Source organism: Verticillium alfalfae, genomic scaffold (assembly GCF_000150825.1).
Source record: "Verticillium alfalfae VaMs.102 supercont1.14 genomic scaffold, whole genome shotgun sequence".
NCBI lineage: Eukaryota > Fungi > Ascomycota > Sordariomycetes > Glomerellales > Plectosphaerellaceae > Verticillium > Verticillium alfalfae.
This window is the reverse complement of record NW_003315025.1, coordinates 914,568-937,389: the sequence shown is the minus strand read 5'-3', so window position 1 is coordinate 937,389 and position 22,822 is coordinate 914,568. Positions and strand designations below refer to the sequence as shown.

Genomic DNA, 22,822 nt, shown 5'->3' with positions numbered 1-22,822 from the left:
ATTCCGTAAGCAAGGGACATACCTATACCAAGCTAGGCGGGCCTGTGCCTCCGTCGCTCATACCATCATGGAGGCTTTAGCGGCCTTGTCCCTCGTTTGCAACGTTCTGCAGCTTCTCGAAATAGCCATCAAGGCTCTTAAAATCTGCAAAGAGCTCCGTGAATCTGGAAAGGGCCAACTTCGAGAGCACAGCGACGCAGAGACAAGTGTCAATGACCTCATCACGGCAATGGAAGAGTGCACCGCGACCCCCCCTGATCCAAGTCAACAGATTGACGTGCAGATTCGACGCGCCGTCCAAGATTGCAACAATACGAGCCAGGAAGTATTGGAAACCCTGAGACTCTGCCAGGTGGGAGACTCGAAAGGTCTATGGCCCGCTCTCCTCGCAATGCGGAGCGTCGTTCGTCTGGGGAAGGAAATTCAGGCACGGCTGGCCGCCTTGGAATCCCACAAACAGACAATCTCACGGCTTTTAGATCTGAGTACAAAGTACACCCGTCACTTTGCCTCGCCAGAAATACAAATGGCTAATTTGCGTTCTTGAAACTAGTCTCAAAGTCAATCAGATACTGCGCTATCTTCCAAGGTTACAAGGCAACACGAAGTCCAACCTGAAAACCCTGAAACGTATCGAGGATCAGCTGCAGAAACTTCTGACGTCGTCCACATCTCACGAGCTGGCCAGAAGCATCGAGACTTTTCAAGCTGTACAAAAGGGGTTCCCTCGCCTTCTTGAGCACATGTACCAGCAAGAGGTTCTCGCAAGCCTGCGACAGCAAGACGCGACGAGAGGTTCTCGCCTCAACGCCATTGTGCGAGCAACAAGTTCCACTCTGAACTGGGTCTTTGCTTCGTCTGCAACAGATCGCCCGGGAACTCGGGCTAAATATCACGCGACATTTGTCAGCTGGCTCCGCGAGGGTAGCGGGTTCTACCACTTCCAAGGCAAACCTGGGTCCGGAAAGTCCACGTTGATGAAGTCCGTTGTTTACAACGCTGACACGAAGAGCTGCCTGAGCTCCTGGGCCGGCGACAAGCCCCTTTGTCTAGCATCGTACTTCTTCTGGAAGCCAGGATCAATGCTGCAAAAGACCATCATAGGTTTGGTGATTAGTCTCGTGTACGATATCATCGAGAGCTTTCCTCCTCTCGCAGAAGTAGCCTTTCCTGGATATTGGGACCCAGAAAGCCATCATCTCGACTGGCTTTCGAAGACAGCGATTTATGTACCTATCGGACATGATGCAATTATGGAAGGCTTTCAAAAACTCATCACGCATCAAGGGCCCGAACATCCCAAGTTTTGCTTCTTCATTGACGGCCTCGACGAATATGACAATACTAGCGAAGATATGGCACTCGGACGACTAGCAACCCTGCTTCAGGAGTGGGTTGAAGTTTCACTGGGGAATATGAAAATTTGCGTCGCCAGTCGAGAATACCAAGATTTCTCAGACATGGCAGACAAACACCATCGGATTAGGATCCAAGACTTTACATACCGAGAAATTAAACAACATGTTACGAGCAGCCTGATGAAGAATAAGCGATTCCTCAAGCTCCAGTTTGTTGAAGGCAAGAGTTGCCGCGAATTGAATGACAAAGTTGCAGACCAGGCTGAGGGAGTTTTTCTCTGGGCGACATTAGTCCTGCCGAGGATTCACACGGCCCTTGATGATGACTTTTCGATACCAAGGATACTCAACATCGAGACACCAAAGAAGATGGAAGTGTTTTTAGATTCCATACTTGACAACATCAAGCCCGAACAACAATACAAGGCGCACCTACTATTAGCAATTGTACTCCGTTGGAAAGGCTATCTACTCTCAGGAAGATACACCGGCCCCCGTGTCACGCGTCTTTTCTCCCTCGACATTGCCGTCTTATTCGAAGGGTTGCGCATCTCAGCAGAGCTTCCTGACGATTTGACGTCGAGCTTTGTGCTGCCTGATGACGTTGATGCCTGGCTCGACCGTCACACGACGAACATTGTGAGCTGCACTAATGGCCTCGTTTCCTGCATTGGCACACACTCTGATGGCCAAAATCATTCCAAGGAAATTCAATTCAATCATCGCTCAATACCAGAGTTTTTATCAACAAGACGCAAGAAAAGCTGCGAGAACCAGGGCCACAATATCACAGATGATAGTGTACTCATGGCACTCAGTTGGATACTTCGATCCTTGGTTCACTTCGACCGTCATCTACATCGGTACTCCCAGAGGGAAATTTCCCTGTTCACAAGAGCCGGAAATATGGGACCCAGTTTCTTGACTGACTTTTTTGCCCTGATGGGCCTTGAACGAGAAACGGGAATCAACTCTTCTCGATCTAAGGCATTTGGAAACATCGATTCCTGTTCAGCTGCCCTCGACCGTCTGTGGAAGGTAAAACGCCCGTTGGCCAAGGCAATGGTAAGAATTAGTGAAGAAATAAAGGTCGCCAACATGGACGTGGCACACTACATTCAATCTACTGAGACATCATCGGCTATTGTATCGGCCGCGGCTTATGGCAAAGTGGAATATGTCAAGTGGAGGCTCCGGAAGCAACGTCCATCTTCGCAAATATCCGTCTTTGAATTAAACCAAGGATTGTTCATGAGGATATTTGCCATCTTCAGCCGTAATTCGCTTGATATCGTGCGGGGTTTGCTGGTTGAAAGCTCAAAAGAGGAGAGATTGCTCGCAACAGCTGAGGTTCTAATAAGGGGTGCCTCTCCGTCCCTGCGGTCCCACGCAGGGTTCCTCTGCAGCGACGGGATCATTGGAGAGGGGACCGTACATTTTCTTTGGCATCTCTTAATCGTCAAAGCGATATATGACTGCCTGTCCAACGTCCACACGGAAGAGCCGTGGGATACACTCGAACTTTTCTTCAAGCACGGAATTGCTACGACTGCTCTTGACTTGGCCATCAATATTGAAGGCTCGTCATTCAGCCGCTTGATGAGTGCTCCAAGTACGTGTTACAAAGCTTCCCTGATCATTTCATGCATAGACAGCGAGGGCCTGGTAGTTTTGGAACGAATGAACCTGTTCCCACTTCTGGCAGGAGACGAACGTGGACATCATGAATGAGATCCACTGCGAAAACCAGACACACTTGCAACTTAGACTTCCACGCCACGAAGACGGCTCAGTTCGTGCCGGGATTCAAGGCTGGAAGTTGCGCGACTTCATAACCCACGCCAACCCCACAATATGCGTGCTCTCCATGCCTACCTGGACAACGCCGAAGATGAGCGGTGGGAAAGGATCTACGCGGAGGAGAAAAAGCATGCGCCGAGATAGACACGCTGAAGGAAGACGGCATGCCGATGATTGGAATGCGAGGGAAAATATCGTCGGCTTCAATGACGAAGACTCGTCCTGCCCAGGCATCACTTTTGTCGCAATGTTGTTGCTATGGGTCTCGGTTTTTCTTCACGAGTTGGCCCAGGAAGGCTTCCAAGTGAGCTTCTAAGATCTTGCACATGAACACTACTATCTAGGGAGACTGACTGCCGGTATTGTGGTCAGTACCCTGATGCAAACTGTAAGACAGGAATGCTATCTTCGCTTGCTTATCTGCGTTCTTCTCAACCATCAACAACGACAAGATGAACCTCAGGATGTATAACATGCAATGCTTTCATCTCGGCAGCACATTGAAACGTAGCGTTTTGCACCAAGCTGATTCCAGAGGGATACCTATTGCCTGCCTCTCGTGTTTGACAATGGTGCGGAGCGAGACAGAGGGAGGCATAGCACGAAGGCATGACACGATCTGATCGAAATGGGTACTGATGCGTTCGCCTCCAGGTCCCTGTCGACGACAACCTACTACTAGTACAAGGTCGAGGATCTGCACGTCGCCTAACAGTGAATGGGCGCCGCGCTTGGCATGGTCAAGCCATGGCTCGTGCAAACCACGATGCTTGTAGCTGCAGCTGGGTCATCCCACGTCGCGAGGCCAGCGGCTGACTCGTTCTGGCAACAAGGGGATTCTTGGCTGAGAATGGAATTCGTCCGGCTGCTGACGGTTCCCGCTTCGGCATTCGAGCAATTGCTCGATCGAGCACAACGACGCCCGCCGCCTCTCTGTTCACTATCTCACTGAAGCGACATGGCCATGCTGAGAAGGCAATTCGATGTAAAAGGCTCGGCGGTGGACTCTATTTGCGCTCGACCGCTGGAGATGAGAGAGGATCGACGTCCCCGCCATGTTTGTTGAGACTTGCTATGGACCTTTCAGCCGATAGGCTCTGGTCTGATGGTCGAGGTCTCCGCACCGCAACATTCGGCTCGGTAATACCGCCGCTTGAAAAGAATGGCAGCGTGAAGCAGTCTGACCGAGGGAAACAGCATGCAGAATGATCAATTTGAGTGCTGGGTCACTTGGCGTCGTTTGTATCAATAGGATGGAGACTGGGGTTGTGAGGTGCGCGCTGCGGAGCCACCGAACAAGCGGGCCGATTGGGGGCCAATGGTTACGACAACATGCATAAAAGGACTACGAAGGGCCCTCCAAGCCGCGGAGGGCTAGATTTCAGATCTAGTCCGACCCCCTACCTATACTCTATTGCCGGCGGCACGGACCACATATGAAAGAGCTCTTTACTCTGCTCTAAAGCAAGCGCTCATATTCGATTCCTAAGCATGGGGGCTCCTTCTCCCTTATGCTTTATGCTAAGGTCCAGTACGTCGAGAATGAGTGGCGTCGGAATCGACACCAGAGATGGATAAGGATCACTGATTCAACAGCAGCGTCATAAAATACGGCCTACTGGCGCATTCATCGTGTCTTGCCAGTCTGGCCTCTGACGGCCCAGCCGGGCCATGTCTTGAGCATCATGCACCCAGTTGGTAGCTGCCGCTCTCTGTTTGGCTGCTCGCGTCTGCAGCTGATGTCACTCGCATTCGTCGTAGGCGTTTTCCCAGGTTTTCTCGCTTTCGGTCCTCGCTCCCGTGGGTTTCGATAGTCGCCCCCATCCCGGTCGTCTTGTGGGGCTCGAAGAAAGGGGGCCTCCGGCGGCTCCACCGTGATTCCGGACCCCCACAGAGGTACCTTGCCGCTACCGGTATCCTAACCCGAGGAAAGCGAAGGGTTCGTTTACGAGCCTCAAGACCCGATCCGAGCCTGTTCTGCCTTGCAGGGAGCCGGGGTGCTGGGCGTCTCGCGTTCGCGTGGAGATGCTTCGTGCTGAGCAAGCCCACAGCCGCCTTCCCGCTCTTGGTCCGCACGAGCCAAGATATGGTCTCGAGGTCCACGAGCACCTGAGGTTTGGTCCGCTGCGGTACCTGCAACATGGCACCTTACTTGAGTGATGCTTTGCGTGATGACTTGGCCGTATGCATACGTTGAGCTTTCCCTGCCCCGGCGATCCATCCTCCCCGGTTTACGCATCATGTACTATAGGTAAACGACTGGCCCTTCTACCTGGTCATTCCGATGCGGTTCCTGCAAGGGAAAGGGTTGTGTGTTGAAGCGTGCGCCGGTTGACAATGAGCCAACCTCGCTTCCGACGATCAGTTGTCGAATCCGATGGTCGGATCCGACTGAATCGTCCCGGTTCAGCGCACGGCGTTTGGAGAATTCGGGTGCCTAACGACGAAGAAATGGCCAAGTGGGGACACGCCGTGCAAACAATGCAAGCTCCCTACCCTCACCTCACCTTACCTTACCTACCTAGGCATCTGGAGAGTCATGGTGTGTCAAGATGGCTCCATACCGGCGCAGCAGAATAACGGTTGCCTACCTTAAAATGAGGAAGACCCTGCATCAGGGTCTCTGCAAGGCACAAGTGGAGCGACAAGGCGCACCAGGTACCATCGCTGGTGCCTGGACACGATCGACGGTTCTGAGCAGCCAGCGGAAGGCGAGAGAGTCTGCCCCGTAGCACAGCAAACTGAGGCAGACTCGGTCCGTCTCGTCTCTGATGATACGAAAAATCCGACGCACAGCGCGCGCTGAGCACGTTTCTCCATCGCATTTCACTGCCCTCGGGCGGCTGCCTGGACGTCAACCTTGATCTGGCCAAGAGCCGCGTCGTATGGACCTCTTCAGAAGACGCTGAACAGGGGAGGGGGGGAGAAGGGGTTGTTGTTGTTGTTGTTGGTGAAGCTATATGTGGTTGCTTTGATGTATAAGAATTCGCGAAACCCTCTTGGCTGCCGAGCTGTCCGATCGATGGACCCCCCCCCCCCCTATGCCCGTCGCCTGCTGATCGCGCTTCACAATGGTCTCTCTCGACACGTCGTTTCACTTCCCCTGGGGCCCTCGGCCCTGGCCTACTGCGTTGCTTCGTCAGCGCTCCACGTCGTCGTCGGCTCCGTGTTCTTTGACCTCGTCCACTGCCTGGCCCATCACTCCGGCCGCTCGAGGAACCCGCTCCTCCGCTGGCTCGCACGCAGCCACATCGCCCACCACCAGTACTTCGACAGACGGCTGCACTTCAACCCGTCCTTCAACAGGCAGAACCTCCTGCTCCACCTGCCGCTCGAGCTCGTGTGCCAAGCCGTCGGCAGCCTGCTGAGCTGGCAGCTCACGCACGTGCTCTTCCCACACCCGCAGCTCCAGCGCCAGGATCTCCATCTCGTGCTCGTCTTCCTCACGATCCGCTCCGGCGTGGTGGCCTGGCACGAGGGGCGCGACTCGAACCACATCGCCTACACGCGGCTGCCCAAGGACCCCCACGCGGTCCTCGTCGGCCCCGAGTACCACGCCCTCCACCACGTCGACCCGCAGGGCTACTTCGGCTCGATGGTGCGCCTCGTCGACTGGCTCCTCGGCACGGCGACGACGCTGCACGGCCGCCGCATCACCATCACCGGCGCGCGCGGCGCCCTCGGCCGGGCGCTGGCCGACGAGCTCGGCCGCGAGAAAGGGCGCGACGGTGCGGACGGCGCGCTTCGGCCTCGACTGGACCTACGACGACTACAGCGCGCTCGAGCCGCTGCTGCGGACGACGGACATTCTGGTCCTCGCGCACGGCGCCAAGGGCGCCGACGCCCAGCGCGCCAAACTGCGACAGCGCCGTCGCCATCATTCGAGGGCTTTTCAGGCGCGCGCGCGTGCCTGTCGCCGTCGTCGTCGTCGTCGTCGTCGTCGCTGCTGCGGCCCGAGGTGTGGTACGTCGGCAGCGAGGCCGAGCTGCACGGGGCGTGGACCGACGACATGCGCGCGTACACCGACGCGAAGCGCGCCTTTGCGCGGTGCGCGCGCGCCTACTGTGACGACGACGACTTTACGTACCGCCACGTCGTGCCGGCGGCCTTTTCGTCCGCCATGGGCCCGGCGCTCGTCAGCGCGCGGTGGGCGGCGGTCGTGGCCTTGTGGTGGATTCGGCGCGGCGCGCGGTACGTGCCCGTCACGTATACGGGGCTGGCCTTTCTCAACTTTTTCCGCTTCTATTTCTGGGTCACGCCGTCGGCGGTGCGGAAGCGCACGTAGATGGTGCCTCGTGGGTGCTGGGAGCGAGCTGGATTTACGGCGAGTTGGACTTCTTCGTGTGTGTGAGCGGACATGTGCATCGGGACGTCCAGGGATGAGCCAGATTTCGTATTTTGTTCACATAGTTATGCTTCTTCCAAAATACCATCTTTCGGTTTCCGAGGCATCCCATGATTGCAGAGCTCACGCAGGTTGAGGGCCATGATTGCGGAGCTCACGCAGGGTGAGGGCCGCGAGATGAGGAGTGCAGATGCAAGTTCATAAACAGGCCCAATACAGAGCAAGAGGACGCCCAGCGCGACCATGAGATGCTCGAGCATGTCACGATACAGTGGAACCAACGGTCGCGTGTCAAGATGATTCTGAAATGGTGCGCCATGCTTCCCAAGTCGAATGCGAAGGCGCTCCTTCGCTGCAGTGTCGCACCGCACGGTTGACTGACGCGCTCCATGCTCCTCCAAGACGTCGACTCCAGCCCCACACACCAACGACAGACATGTGCACAGGACCTCACCTCAAAAGATGCCCCTCGGCCTGCACCCCTTCAGGCCGCTTCCAATGCACGGGCACGCCGCCCCAGCTCTCCTCCGAATAGCCCTCCTGGACCCTCTTGCAGGTGCGCAGCCCCCACTCGGTGACGCCGACCATGGCGCAGCTCTCGAACATGAAGGCGCAGCTGCCGTCGCCGACCTTGGCGGGCCGCAGCTCAGCGGCGCGCGCGGCCTCGCCGCTCTCGGCATCGGGGCCGTGACCGCTCATCGTGTTGTGCAGGCTCGCGCCGCCGGGGACGAAGCCGCCGCGTCCGCCGCGCTTGGCGTCGTAGCCGCCGGCGATGAGGCCCATGAACTCGCTCATGGTGTTGCGGTGGTAGTAGGGCGGGCGGAAGGTGTCCTCGGCGACGAGCCAGCGCGGCGGGAAGATGACGAAATCGGCAATGGCCGTGCCGGGGACGCCCGAGGGGGCGGAGAGGACGGTGAAGATGGAGGGGTCCGGGTGGTCGTAGGAGATGGAGCCGATGGTGTTGAAGCGGCCGAGGTCGTACTTGACGGGGTAGTAGTTTCCGTGCCAGGCGACGACGTCAAAGGGCGTGTGCGGCTGGGTCGTCTGGAAGAAGTCGTTGTTGAATTTGACCGTGACGGTGTAGGCGCCGGGGCCGTCGTGGGCGGTGGCGCCGTGGTGCTCAGAGAAGGCGGCGCGCGGGGCCTGGAAGTCGCGGGCGTTGGCGAGGCCGTTGGTGCCGATGGGGCCGAGCTCGGGGAGGTGGAAGTGGCCCTGGTACAGCTCGAGGGCGTAGCCGCGGGCTGGGCCGTCGGGCAGGGCGACGTGGTACTTGATGCCGCGGGGGATCACGGCAATCTCCATGGGGCGGACGAGCAGGTAGCCGAGCTCGGTGCGGATGTCGAGGGTCCCCTCCTGCGGCACGATGAGGAGATCACCATCGGCCGAGTAGAAGGCCGTCTCGTCGGCCATGCTCTTGCCCGCCGCGTAGATGTACATGCCGATGCCCTGTTTCAATGTCGGTTCGCCAGCACCGGCGACGAGGCGCTGGCCCGAGACGAAATCGAGCGCCTGGGTGGCGTCGTGCTCGAAGGGGTCCCATCGCAGCTGGTTGGGGATGTAGTGGAGCTTCGACGTGTTGGTGCGCTCGTTGACGTCGCTGTCTGGTGACGGTTTCGCCGGGCCAAAGGGAGGGTGTGCGCAGGACGGCAGGATGCGGTAGAGCCAAGCCTGGCGGTTCTCGTGGCGAGGTGTTGTGAAGGCAGTGCCCGAGAGCTTCTCGGCGTAGAGGCCGTGCGGGGCTTTTTGTGGTGCGTTCTGGCCGATGGGAAGAGAGTCTGGGATGGCCTCCGACCTGGACGCCTCAGTCACATGCTCTCCCGGCATGGTCTCATGGCGTGGGGACGGATTGCTTACTCGAGATGGGCATCAAAGCCGACCTGGTATCGGTACTTCTCTGGGACGTCAAACTTGGTGACAGGCATGCTGGGCAGCTGTACGTGTGTGTGTGTATGTGTGTGCGTGTGTATGTGTGTGTGTGTGTCTGTGTATGGAGATGAGTGATGGCTCGGTCACTTGATGCCAGCAGCAGCGAAGAAACGGCCACGAAAGAGGGGAAGCTCCATGGCTCTCAAATACTCAAAATCCTCTGTCGTTGCAGCTTGTAGCATGACGTTCAAAGCGTGTGTGTCGACAGGTTAAGCCGACGTCTGCGTTCCGCACTCGAAACGGCGAAGGGCAAGCGCGGCCTACCGTGGCTAGCCGAGTGCACCTGCTTGGGCCTTCCCATTCCGAGACGCGGCGGGGGTGTACGCTCCACTAACAGAGCTCCCTATAAACGTAGAGCCCTCCTGTTAGGGGCTCTCCTGTGAGGGGCTCTGTTAGGGCTGTTCAGCGGGTTCTGTCCAGGGAGTGCTACCCCGCCACGACAAACCTGGGTGCCTAGGTACCTGCCTGCTTACCATTGCTACCGTACCTACCTCAGGTAAGCAACAAGCCTCTGATGTGACGTGAGCGAGCCTGATGATGGTGGCCTCGCCTTGACATCGCTGCTGCATCGCTTCGGGTGTTTGAGGCTACACGGGTCGCAACAAGCCATTTCAAAAACGCAATCAGCAAGCTATCAATCGATACATCCCAAATGCATCCGCCCACACATGTGCAGACACCTCTCGGCACCTTGCCCTGCTTGCTTATCGATGCGTCTGTGTCGGCCGTGCATCGTGACCCCTTGTCGCCGAGTGGGTCAGGACATGGGCTCCTCATGCCCAAATTCGCGCTTGAGAGCTCCTCCATGTCCACTTTCTCAACGACATGCTTACACGTTCGGCGACATGGCATGATGCATCGGCGCCGTGCATGATGCATCGGCGCCGTGGCATGATGCATCGGCGCCGTCGCATTGACGAGACGGGACTTCATAGAGAAATCACAAGCAGTTGCGCGATGCATGACGAGCCAATACTCTCTTCGTTGACACAGTGACCTACGGCCGAGTCCGTCGCTCGTCTTTCCCAGTACCCCAGTACCGTCCATACCGTACACACGACACCTATGCGAACAAGAAGCCCCTGCCGTCATCCGAGAGCGGCAGTGGTGCGCCGCCGCCATCATGGGCGCGCAATCGCCGCCCGACCAAAACACCCAGCGCCATCGCCATCGCCACTGTCACGCGCCAAGAAGGGAAACCAGGAGCCACGCCAACGGAGGAGAGGGGGGGGGGAGGCAGAAAAGGCCATGCAGGCACAAGAGTGGTGGAGGGGCGCGCCAAAACGAGGCCATGACCATGGAGCGACGGAGAGCGGAAACGAGACAACCGCCTCCTTACTCCTCCTCCTTCTTGCTCTTCTTCTTCTTGCCGCCGCCCGCTGGCAGGCCGGCGTCCTTTTGCAGGTGCACGACGAGGCGGGTCCACGACTCCTCCTTGTCCCACTCGAAGCCCTTGAGGTAGGGGTTGTCAAGCTCGTCATCCGACTGGAGCCGGTCAGTGATGGGGTCGAGGCAGTCGGTGCTCACACGTCATGCGGCAAGTGCTCACCTTCTTCTTGTACGCCTTGTGAATAGCGTCCATGGCGTCCTTGATGGTCACGCCCTTGAGGTTCCTTGCCGTCACCTCCATGCCTAGTGGGAAGTGGAGGTCGATCCGCTTGACTGGTGGCTTTGTGAGGTGCAGCTTGAGGATGTCCTTGTCCTCGACAGTGCCGGAGCTCGTGTTGATCTTCCTGTTTGTGCGGGGTAACGCCATCAGCCAACCACTCGCCTCGCAAAGCACACGCGCCAGCATGCCGCGCGATTCAATTCATGGCGGTCGGGCGGGAGGGGACCACATCACGCAGGTCATTTCTTACCATCCTGTTTTTTGCGTCTCTGGCGCAAGCTCAATCTCAGTCTTCTCTTCCTCTGCGTCACGTTAGCAGCCATCCGGGCCATCCGGGACAAGGGCGCGCGGCTCCGGTGAACCCACGACGTACCGAGGTCAAGAATGTTGTACACGCCGGGAACGTGGGAACTCGCTCTACGCTTTGCCTTCTCCTTGGGGGGCGAGCCAGAGAGACCCTCGACGGCAGAGTCGACCTTGGAGAGTGGTTCAGTCATGGTGATGGTATGGGTTTGCCTTGTTGGGTAGGCTGCTTGGCGAGCGAGAAGGGGCAGTGCAAGGTAGCGATGCGGGAAGCGTGTTCTGGGAGCTGCCGTCAGCTCAATGGCTCGCGTGATGCTCGAGGCTGCTAGAATGAGCGTCAAGGGAGCGCGATTGAGGTGTACCTTTTGGTCTGATGAACGGCAGTGGGAGTGGGAGCTGTAGGTGGTTGTGAGGAGGGAGGAGTTCGAAAGGAAGATGAAGAGGGGAAGAGAGCTGGTTTTGATGGTGAGGGGAGGGGAAGCTGATGGAACGAGGTAGGTACGTAACTGGAGGGGGGGGGGGGGCTGATCAACGGAACGGGGCACTGACGGGATGCATGGGGATCGGTCGTGTCAGGTCACAAGACGCAATGCATTGCTTCAAGTCAGTAGTACTGTTTCCCTCGCCCCATCTTTCGGGCCAGGCACACCCATCTATCTTGATCCAGGCACAGGTCCTGGCCTCGGGGGGGGGAGGGGGGAGCCAGGGACGAAGATGAGAGATCACATCATATCATTCGCTCTCTGTGCCAATGCATAGCCGTGACGAAGGGGGACGGGGGAGAGGAAAGAGAATCGCCATCATCCACGGCATCCGTGACATTGGCGCAACCCAAACAGCCCGTGAAGCTGGAGGTGCGAGGGAGGCCAGGGAGGGGTAGCTCCTGCGTAGCCGTGGCTGATGCTTGCTTTGTTGCGCTGATCCGTTTCCGAAGCTGAGCTGCTCCTGCCCTTTCCCCTCTCTCTCTCCTCTAGCTGATCTCGCCGGTTCGTCTGGGAGAGGTCACCAGACAACCGATGAAGTCACGACCGCGCATCAGCCCAGTGAGACGGTACCTGACGTCGTTAGCCCACCCTCAGCCTGTACCGCACCTCTCCACCCCCCAGCGCAGAGCAGGGGGGGGGGGAAGGAGCAGAGCTACCACTGCCGGGGCCCTGCCTTGCCTGCAAACGCCCCACCCCGTCATGCCACTGCCAGCGTCTGGCGAGTATGAGGTGACTTACCTGCCTCGACTTGCCTTCTGGCGGCGCAATCGTAGCAGCGACCCAATTACGCTTTCGTCACACCGAGCGGGGTAGACGGTACCCAGGCCAATCATGCCACGCCCTGACGTGCTCGCCAGACGATCGCGTGACGTTGGGGTCCAAGATGGGAATGCGTGCGGGAACCTACGCAGGGACATCACGTGGGGCCATTTCCACCGGATCCGCATCCGGGCGGGGTCCTCTTATCTCTTATCAACACTTGCGACGCCTCGACTCTGGGGTAAATCCGGGGAAAGCGGGCCCCTTCTTGGCCCCTCTTGTGCTGCAGTCCCTCGGCCTGAAGAGGGGTAGACTCGCATGCTTAGTCTTTCCGTTCGTGTATGATCGGAACATGTTTGATGTATACCAGGCATACATCGCCTTGTTGGAACCTCTTTAAGCTGTCCTTGCACTGGTGTTTCAGGCCGGTGTCCAGCTGGATGCAACATCAGGGTGGCATTTTCCATACGGTGCTATAGTCGTGATAATTGGACTACGATTGTGATCTCTGTTCATTCAAAACCATTGAAAGGTCTTGTTATATGTAGCCTTCACCAACCCTTCATTTATTCTCTAGGTAACGGGGTCTTCTCGCGGGTTAGGGGCGCCAAATGCGAAGCCGTTCGACTATTTGGAGACAACAAGTCGAAAGCTAGACTCAAGCATGATCTGGTTTTCGTATAATATAGTTGGACCACGTCTGTGAGTAAATTGGTTTGTAGCTGTCTTTTGAGGTTAATTAGATAAGTAGCTCAAAAAGAGCCAACCCAATCAATGGCAGTAGGCGGAACACGGACTCACCCCAGTACATGATTGGGAACCAACCTACGAATTCGGTCTGCACCTGTCGTTTACAGTGGCAATCCTTCGAAACTGAGAGTCTGAGCTGGATATAGGGTCTTGGATTTGCCGAAGACCAGATCCTGTTAGCCTAGCAAAATCTCAATATTAGTTAGTATCGGCTGGCGATAACATGAGACTTGCCTCAGTCAATCGAACGACCGCTCAAGGCAGTGTCGTTCTATGTCTGCATGAACTTTTGAGGGTCTCCACAGAAAACCAGATTCATTTACCGAGTATACGCAGAACCGTCATACACGTTTCAACAAATACATCGGACATTGCAACACGTGGCACTGCGAAAAAACAAGGGCAGCTTTGAGGCTCTCAAGAGATAATAGAAAATGCCTCATTCTTTTGCTTTTACATTGCGTTCCACATATCCGGATGCGCAAACAGGCCATTTTTGACGTGGAGCTGATGGCAGACTTCAGTGATGATAAATCCGGGCACGTTCAAGGTACCTGAAATTGAGGTATGCAATGGAACCATCACACTCGGCATTGACTTCCGGGACCAAGGAACTGCGTGCACTGAGTCTTCTAAATTGGAAATCACCGGAATAGACATACATGCCCAGGAAAGCTTGGATCCATGCATTCAGTTTCCAACTGGGTTTTGGATCGACATGCTGCAAAAAACTGCCAGACCTCAATTTGTAATATTATCCCGTCGTTCAGGTCAATCTCGCAAGTGACATCTTTTGCGCATTTGATCGGAGTCGCGGCTAAGGCCACACATGTAATCTACTTGTTCAGTCATCGTCGTACTAGCCACATGGAAAGAGTGCTAAGGAGTTAATGACATGAACATCAAACGAGAAGCCTCGGTCGCGTTTGGATTCTGCAACTCTAACTCTGCTGGGACTGGTCAACTCGGAAGCCCCGTCCGGAACGGGGCAGATCCTCAGCCCTCACAACGTGCTCCACCAGCCGCCGAAAATATCTCTCATTCCGATTAGTCTAGTGGTTAGGATATCGGCTTGTCATCAAAGGACCTCGAGTTCTGACATACGCCGGGGACCGGGGTTCAATTCCCCGATCGGAAGATATACTTTTGCTTTTGTTGTTTTGGCAACGACCCTGCGGGTTTACTCCATCTGGTACCACCGAAAGGAGGCACCCGTCAGTAGTGGCGCTGAACCAGGTGGACTCACTCGCATGGGCGTTCAATGCCACAAGAAACCGGATTCACAGCAATGCATGGGCACTATCCCATTGGAGCCTGATGCTGCTGGCTTAGCACAGGACCACATGCTCGGATGCGAGGAAAAGTACGGCGAAGCCGGATACCGGGACTGAAAGACTAGTTTATTCTTAGGAGAGGGGCGCAGCTGTTGAACAGTGTGGCTATGATTCCCGCCCATCTTTGAAGCTTGGACTTCATAGGTAGTACTCCGCGCTTCCAGAGCCATCCAGGCAGGCAGGCGAACCATCCACGCCACCATGTATTGCTTGCCGCTCCCATCAAAGCAGCGTGACGTCTCCCACGACAGCCCTGTGGTCGCTGAAGAGCATCCCGCTGGCCTCATTGCTCAGGATCTCGTATCGCTGCACAGAGTACCTCCTGTCCGCCACCGGCCCAAGCCAGATAAAGTCAATGCGGCTCGTGGGCGCGCCCGCAGTGAACGTCGTGTAGGTGTTACCGTACGGTCCGATCCTCTGCGCCGGCGTCGCCAAGTTGTAGAGATCTTGCGCGTACCCGCTGTTGAGGAGCGTCTGATAGGCGTCGCCGGCCAGTCTGGGAGTTGAAGTCGCCCGTGATCGAGACGCCGATGGGGCCCCAAGCGAGCTGTGCGGCCTGAATCCTGGCGAGGACCACGCGGATGCCTCGCTGCGGCCCTGGGAACTCACGTTGTCGAGGTGCGTGTTGGCGTGATGAAGCGCTTGCCTGTGGTGACAGACTCGAAGACGGCGAGAGTCACGACACGTCTGGAGCCGGCGCCCCATCCGAACGACACGACGTCCGGGGTCGGGGAAAGCCACTTTGTCTCCGAGAAGAGCACGCGTAGAGCAGCAGGCCGGTACAGTATGGGCGAAAACTCGCCATTGGTGCGGCCGTCGTCGCGCCCGACGCCAATGTGCGACCAGCCGGATCCGAGCCCGTTCTTGATGTCGTTCAGCTGGTTGTTGAGGACCTCCTGCAGACCAATGACGGTGACTGCGCCTGAGGGGGCGCCGGCCGCGATCTGGGACAGCTGGTTGATGACGTGTGGCTGGCGGCAACGCGACGCAGAGGCCCAGCAGAAAGCATCCCACCAGGGCTTTTCGCCCGACTCACGAGAGCCTGCGTCGTAGCGGATGTTGAAAGTGACGGCGCGAACGGCTTGTGTGCCCTGGGCGGAAATGGCGACGGCGTTGAGGAGCAGCGCTAGAGGCGCGACAACGACTGAGAACTTCATCTTGGGCGAAGGAATGACTGCTTCAGGGAGAGCGGACACGACGAAAAGACTTGACAGTGATGGTCAAAGGCGCCGCAGCAAGAAAGGGCGGCCGATCTCCGCTTCTCATGTGATAACAAAGGGCACTTATAGAGAAACCGTTGTCGACACGTGCATCAATTGAAAGCTTGGCACCAATTGCGCGCCTTCACTGTCGAGGGCAAGGTACACGGCGTTGAGGCCTCGATGCGGAAAGGACAAGCCAGGGGTTGGCTGCGGGGTTCATGCAATTCACTCAGATATTCACCTGAACTGCAATGGTAGAAAGCAGGGTACCTGAAGATCTTTTTGACTGACTCGGGGGCCCTTTAAATTCGGAAGAGCCGAAAGCGTGGTGCTGACTCTCTCTATTTGATTGCTTGGTTGGCCGACATGTTTGATTGACCGTAAGAAGGCCTGGGCTCCCGGCTCATGATTCAAGCCTCGTCCTGATTCACATCCCATACCCATGTTCCATGTGCTTGCTAGCGTTCTGACCGACCTCTGGAACCATTCCACAACTTTGATACGATGCCTTGTCTTAGGGTCTGATGCAGCAGCACTTCTTCCTGAGGCCCCGCACCCATCACCGGTCATGTGCGAGAAAGCCTCGTGTGTCGCAGTAGTCCTGGCATTTGCCCGACCAAAAGGCCGAGCACGAGCTTGGGTGGAAGCAGTTGTCCTGGCGAGCCTCAATAGGTGCGTCGGCGGCGAGTTGAGGAGCGGCCATGACGGCGGTAAGGGCGGTGAAGATGACGGCAAACGATGTCTTCATGTTGAAGGTTGGATGGAAGATAATAAGATGAGTAGGAATAAGTGCAGCTGATGGTCTCTTGGAGTGTGAACGATGTTGTGACTGGGAGCAGTATGTCGTGATCAAGCCAGAGGCCAACGGCTTTTATACTTTGGAGCTGCTCGCATATCTCACCTGATCTCAGCTGGTGCTGCTGCAATCATGACATGGTTTCCTTCAGTTGTTGTTACACAAAAACGGTCTCGCGGCATCACCGCGCCGAGGCTTACACCATGAACTACCCGTTCTTTGCAACAACGTAGCACCCGGGAGTGATGATCATCTGCCTCCATAGCCAATGATGAGAACGAGAACAGCTACTTGCCTTTTCTGATCTCGTAACTGTCGCGTAGGTCACGAACACCTTGGTCAAGATCATCAAGCTCGAGACGATCAGCTGAGATGATCAACGTTCTTTCTGGCTTACCTGCAGCTACAGGACCCCTCTTTCATGCGAAAAGACCCATGGGAATCCACGCCCAGGATGAGACTCTGACTGCTGAGACACAGGGTTGAGGGCGTGTAGGATCTACAAGAATAAACTCAACCTTCTCCAGCTCCTTCCTTTGAAAGACAAGTTAGGGTCTTCAGCGTCACAGTTCCGACCGTAATTGGTTGGCCGCGCTGCCCACTGCGCTGCACTCCCGTGCGGGGCGGAGCGGGCGGCTGCCGTTTATGGCCGGGGGATCGGCGCGGCGCCGTCCATCAGTAGGTAGGTTTGAGTTCAGCTCGCGCAATGTTCCTCCGTGCTTACTGCCGTCATTGCTGATGACCAAATGGACGGTTAAAAAAAGCGCGGCGCCTGTATGCTCTCCGTCTTGTGTACTGTGTGAAGATCACAAGTCTGCAAGACTTGTTGCAAGTTGATTGGGTCCTGGCAGCGGCTGCTGAGCCGAGCAGGGGAAAGGCGTGGTCAATAAAAGCATATAGTATTGCGCAAGACGTTTCATATGACATCTGATAGGTTCGCTTGCTGGTTATGCGATGCGCAAACGAGTATGAACGCTTTCGGATGCACCGAGCTCCAAGGAATATGCTAATTTCACTGTTCTCGGAGGTACACCATGAGCGCATCGTGTGATGAGCTGATTATGGCCTTTAATGTAAACCGTCTGCTCGGTGAAAATAACTCCGATGATGAATTAGTTAGAAGTCGGTCTCGTGTAAGAACGAACTCAGAATATCACCGCCTGGAGAGAGCTGAGCGATGGATCGAGTTCACCAGCGCCATGTGCGGCGCAACCATTGGCCAGAAATGCGCTACATTCGAATGCGATTTCTCACCCCCTCTTTTGACGGACATGAAACGCCCTCTCTTCCCAGCGCGCTACAGTATCTACTCCGAAAACCATGACGAGTTACATCCCGCTCAGCCAACCGCGCCAGATTAGGATCATTCACTTGGCGCCAGGGTCCCGCAAAGATGTGCTGTGTGGCACCATCGAAACCGTGCTTCTAGGCGAGGCTTCCTACGAAGCGTTGTCCTACGAATGGGGCGCACCTGATCGTGTCTGTAACTTTGACCTTGATCATGGGTCGATCCCGATCACTACGTCGCTGCACCAGGCGTTACGGGACCTTCGACGAAAAGCAGGTGTGCGAACCATCTGGGCAGACGGAATATGCATCAACCAGGATGATCTTGTTGAACGCACGAAACAGGTGACCCTCATGGGTGAAATCTACAGGAATGCAACCCGCGTTCTCACCTACATAGGGCCAGAGGCAGACGGTAGTTCTTCCGCTATCGAGTTTGCAGCAAACCTCGTTGCCTACGGCGTCTCACGACTACGACACTCCGACCCGCGTATCCACATCCCCGAGGAGCTCCCCAATCTCGGCCTTCCTGCCATCACGAGCCCGCGGTGGCAAGCTCTCAGGAAGGTCTTGACCAGAACTTGGGTATGTCTTTCATTTCACAAAGTTCAGGTTCATCAACCCTGCTGACAACGTAGGTGACTCGATGCTGGTGCGGTCAAGAGTTCCTTCTTAACAGGAACCTAACAGTCATGTGTGGTACCATAGAGCTGCGTGACTGGGAGCTCTTCTCGAAAGTTGTGAGACTTGTTTTCGCCAGACGCCTCCCAGCACACATTCTGCCTGCATCCGGGCAAGATCCGCTGGCCATCGGAGAGTGTGTCTTCGCTCTTGGCGGCGTCCGACGAGCTATCCTCGATAAGAGGGCTCAATTTCGTCTGTCGAACTTGTTGCCGCAATTCCATGCATTCCAGGCAACGGATCCCAAGGACAAGATTTTCTCCGTTCTAGGGCTTGCAGTCGACCGCGAGGCACTCGGCGTGACGGTCGATTATACCCAAGCGACCGAAGAACTATACACCAGGGTTGCTGGGAGTATTCTGTCGCTCTATCAAGACGTCAACTTCCTCTCGAACAACCTTGGTTCGAAAAAGCTCGATCTTCCCTCATGGGTCCCTGACTGGTCAAGCTGGGTCTTTGGCACAGAATACGTCAACCGAGACTGGTATTACAAGGCAGCTGGCTCTACCAAGGCGCGCATTCAAGTGCATGACAGAACGATCGAAGTATCCGGCTGTTTGATCGGCCAAATCACAAAATTCTCAAGCCCCATCGGCCCGCACTATTTCAAGACCGGTTCGAGCGCGGAAAGGAACCAGTGGCTTCAAGAGCAGTTGGAATTTATCAAGCCGCTGGGTCCTTATCCTGGAGAACCGGACTTGACCGACGCCCTCTGGAGGACACTCATTGGCGATCTCACGGCTGGAGAGCAACCGGCGACGGCAGGGTATCGCGCCTTTTACGACGCCCACATGAACAGCAACGAGGCTTCATCTCCAACGAAAGAGAAAGACATGGCCAGGCAATTTATTGATGCTACTCGCCGCAAATCCCGCAATCGCGTCCTCGCGGCTATTGAGGGGGGGTATCTAGGAGCTGTACCTGTGACAAGCCGAACAGGAGATCATATCTGCCTATTTCACGGAGGCCGTCATCTATTTGTTATTCGTCAGGAAAAGGAGACTTTCCATTTCGTCGGCCCGACCTATGTTCACGGGCTCATGCAAGGGGAGACTTTTGAGGCCAACTGGTATCAGCCCCGGGCGATCTCAATTGCATAGCGCTAGATGGCAATGGCGGCAGAAAGACTCTGCGTCGGCGTTCTCGATGAAAAGGATGATCTGGCAAAAGGCTCGTCGACATCTTCCACTTGTGTGCCGCCCGCCACCAAAGACACAGCCCCAGTGTCCTGTATGCAGGTCACCCAGGCAGAGCATGATGTGATAGGCTCTGTGCCACCTGTCTGCCGAAGAAAGCCTTCACGACAGCCTGCGACTCGAGTGAAGCAACCCCGCTCGCAGTCCATCTCTCTCCTCTCTTCCTCTTCAGCCCCAGCCTGCTTCAGACCACCGTCAGACCCTGCAGGCAGTTCTCGAGGCGGATTCGTCGCCTTCACGCCACTCACCTCACTTTTGCCACGCCACCCGCAGTTATCATTCTGCAAGCCCCGCGTGAGACTATATCTGTCGCCGCACTCGTTGCCTGACTGACACCCCGGGCGAAAACTGAGGCGAGCACGATATCTTTGTGACACCCACCTGCTCGAAACAGACAGCTGCTTCCGCGCACCCCCACGAATCGCGTTCTCAAAATGGGCTGGACGCCCTCCTTCTTCGGCCGCAGGCCCTCGGAAACCGACTACAAGAAATGGGGCCGTAATATTAGCGTGTACGACGAGAAAATTCTCATGGCCGATCCATTGTCGTTGACGGCGAGCATTATCACTGTGCTCGGGGTTGCGGGCGCTACGGCGGCAGCTGTGCAGAAGGTCCAGGAGTTCAGGAATGCGCCTCTCGACGTGATTGCGCTGGGAAATGAGGTGAGCACCTCGCTTCGTCCACAGTGGACGCCACCTAACAGCGCTTGCTTTGCAGATCACCGACGTTCGCCTGCTTTTCACCGTGATCGAGAATACGATTGAGTTGAAGACATTCAAGACGACCAGCATCGAGACGAGCGTTGGTCTGCTGGCATTGCTTGAGCGAGCTCGTGACTTGCTTGAGCAGATCCAGCTCATCCACCAGCGGATCCTTCCTCCTGGCCCGGTTGGCAAGCAAAATGGCGACAAGCCCAAGATCTCAAGGAGGCTTTGGGTCAAGGAGAGGAAGAACGTTGTCATGCTCCTGAAGCATCTTCGCCAGACAAGACAGAACCTTCAGACAGCCATATCGTCCGTTACATGCCATCAAACGTATGTGCTTATGGACAGTCTTGCATCGCCAGTGTAGCTAACCGACTGTAGGAGCGCAATCCCCGAAGCACACATGACAATCCAGACATCGCTAGATGACCTCAAGACAAGCTTTGCTGCACGCTTTGACGAATTCAAAGCCGAGTTAGTCAATCTCCAGAAGCCGCAGATTCAGAATGAGGCCGACGCCGACCCGTCACTGGAGAAGACTCCTCATCTCAATAGACAGAGTAGCTTTTCCAGTTCCGCGTCGACGCTGATTGGAATAACTGGTTGTCAATCTGTGACCAAGTGTCAGACGACGTGCCCTTGCAACTGCCACGTTCGAACGGCAATTCGGTCGCCAACCTGGGTGAGAGGTGTTCTTGGCTCTCTATTCCTGAGCTACGCCGGCTCTCCGATCTCTGGTAGGCCAGATTGCAACTACATGCCGTGTCAGCGGAGCAAGAGTGTGGGGACAGCATACACATACCACTTCCCCAGCTGGATGGTTGCCAAGGCTGTTTTCTTTGAGATGTCCAAGAACGACCTCTTGGGATACAGTGCCTCGTGGACCCTTCACATTCCCAAGGTTCTGAGTGATGGCGACCCCATTTGGAGGTTCATCAACTACGGGACCGTGCCTCAAGTCATCGAAATTCTATCCAAGAAGGTTTCGGCGTGTGATATGACCGAGATGGAAGTCTTCTCCTACATGTAAGCTCACCCCCAATTCCAGCTGGTCAGCGTCACTGGCTAAAGACCCATGATAGTTGCTGTGAGTGGAAGCTGAACATGCAAATCTGCTCACCAGGTGTCAGCCGGTCTTCCAGGATGACACAGGGTGTAGCTAGAACTGCCACCACAGATAACCCTCAATCACTGACGTCTCAGTACCGCCTCGATGATGGCATGCGAGAAGGTCCTCCCGCCGACCGCCTCCAAGGAGCGCATCGAAAAGCAAGATCAGCTCCGCCAAGTGTTCCAAGATGATGACCTTGCCGAGACGATGGACTTCCCGCCCTTGACACTGGCCATTCTTCGCCTTCCCGAAGCCGACTTTGCGACTCACCTCGATCTCAATTTTGCCTCAATCAACATCCAGGATACGCTCGGCCGCACACCCCTCATCTGGGCGACAGCGCTCCGAAAGCCTCTCATCGCCCAGCTCCTCGTTGACTACGGCGCCGACACATCCCTTACCGACAAACATTCGAAAACGGCGTTGCACTGGGCCATGATTTCGCAGTCCAAAGACGTCGCAGAAGTTCTCATCAACGGCGCCGCCAATCTCGAAGCCAGGGACGTTTTCGGCCGAACGGCCCTGCACGAAGTAGCTAAGGTTGCGCAGAGCGCTGACATGATCAACCTCCTCCTGGACTCGGGTGCCGTCCTCGACGCTAAGGATGCCCGATATGAGCGGACGCCGCTTTACCTCGCGACATACCATGGCCGCACGGAAAACATGACCGTGCTTCTAGATAGGGGAGCGAACATTGAAGTCGTGGGGCCCATAAGCGGGCATACGCCGCTGCTGGCTGCTGTGGCTTACAACCGCTCGGCAAGTGTTGAGCTACTCCTGGGTCGAGGCGCAGACATGTCAGCCATTGACAAGGACGGGAGGAACATCCTGCATAACGTGGCGAGGTATGGCTCTGCTGCCATTATGCGAGCCATGACTGCTATCATGTCATTGACCCCTCGTGGCTGTGTTGATGTTGAGCTGGTGGACCAGAAGGGGCTCACTGCTGAGGAGTACTTCCTGAAGCACAGAAACGAGTACTATAATGGTGAAATTTCAGGAGAGGAGGAGAAATGCTGGGCTGAACTCATTCGAGTTGCGCGTGATTGAGATAATCTTCGATGAGGGTAATTTGTTACTGAGAGGGACGAGGACGGCCGTGATTGGTAGTAATGCCAGCCTATTTAGAATGCGATCTGACAAATATCAGTAAGAAGGCATCTTCAATCAAGGAAT

The 22,822-nt window shown here is 56.1% G+C and overlaps 7 protein-coding genes and 1 non-coding gene across 8 annotated transcripts; 5 read left to right on the top strand and 3 right to left on the bottom strand.

The window, feature by feature from the left end:
• Nucleotides 1-67: 67 nt before the first annotated feature.
• Nucleotides 68-3,474, top strand: VDBG_09259 (conserved hypothetical protein; the record flags this gene model as incomplete). The annotated part of the gene is made up of 3 exons (XM_003000718.1): nt 68-352; nt 570-1,997; nt 3,064-3,474. 3 exons carry the CDS (start codon nt 68-70, stop codon nt 3,472-3,474), a joined length of 2,124 nt encoding a protein of 707 aa, XP_003000764.1.
• A 2,706-nt stretch (nt 3,475-6,180) lies between these two features.
• On the top strand, nt 6,181-7,443 carry VDBG_09258 (integral membrane protein; the record flags this gene model as incomplete). Its single annotated transcript, XM_003000717.1, has 1 exon — nt 6,181-7,443. One exon carries the CDS (start codon nt 6,181-6,183, stop codon nt 7,441-7,443), a length of 1,263 nt encoding a protein of 420 aa, XP_003000763.1.
• A 510-nt stretch (nt 7,444-7,953) lies between these two features.
• VDBG_09257 (homogentisate 1,2-dioxygenase) lies at nt 7,954-9,905 on the bottom strand (the record flags this gene model as incomplete). The annotated part of the gene is made up of 3 exons (XM_003000716.1): nt 7,954-9,295; nt 9,358-9,434; nt 9,903-9,905. 3 exons carry the CDS (start codon nt 9,903-9,905, stop codon nt 7,954-7,956), a joined length of 1,422 nt encoding a protein of 473 aa, XP_003000762.1.
• Nucleotides 9,906-10,709: 804 nt separating this feature from the next.
• On the bottom strand, nt 10,710-11,714 carry VDBG_09256 (conserved hypothetical protein; the record flags this gene model as incomplete). Its single annotated transcript, XM_003000715.1, has 4 exons — nt 10,710-10,914; nt 10,979-11,162; nt 11,289-11,340; nt 11,412-11,714. The coding sequence occupies 4 exons, from the start codon at nt 11,533-11,535 to the stop codon at nt 10,765-10,767; spliced, it is 510 nt and encodes a 169-aa protein (XP_003000761.1).
• A 2,662-nt stretch (nt 11,715-14,376) lies between these two features.
• Nucleotides 14,377-14,473, top strand: VDBG_15198. Its single transcript has one exon. It is a non-coding gene; the product is annotated as a tRNA-Asp (tRNA).
• Nucleotides 14,474-14,891: 418 nt separating this feature from the next.
• Nucleotides 14,892-15,826, bottom strand: VDBG_09255 (endonuclease/exonuclease/phosphatase family protein; the record flags this gene model as incomplete). The annotated part of the gene is made up of 2 exons (XM_003000714.1): nt 14,892-15,165; nt 15,279-15,826. The coding sequence occupies 2 exons, from the start codon at nt 15,824-15,826 to the stop codon at nt 14,892-14,894; spliced, it is 822 nt and encodes a 273-aa protein (XP_003000760.1).
• A 2,154-nt stretch (nt 15,827-17,980) lies between these two features.
• On the top strand, nt 17,981-19,800 carry VDBG_09254 (ankyrin and HET domain-containing protein; the record flags this gene model as incomplete). The annotated part of the gene is made up of 2 exons (XM_003000713.1): nt 17,981-18,539; nt 18,593-19,800. 2 exons carry the CDS (start codon nt 17,988-17,990, stop codon nt 19,733-19,735), a joined length of 1,695 nt encoding a protein of 564 aa, XP_003000759.1.
• A 561-nt stretch (nt 19,801-20,361) lies between these two features.
• On the top strand, nt 20,362-22,696 carry VDBG_09253 (B-cell lymphoma 3-encoded protein; the record flags this gene model as incomplete). The annotated part of the gene is made up of 4 exons (XM_003000712.1): nt 20,362-20,493; nt 20,549-20,865; nt 20,917-21,561; nt 21,739-22,696. 4 exons carry the CDS (start codon nt 20,362-20,364, stop codon nt 22,694-22,696), a joined length of 2,052 nt encoding a protein of 683 aa, XP_003000758.1.
• Nucleotides 22,697-22,822: the final 126 nt, after the last annotated feature.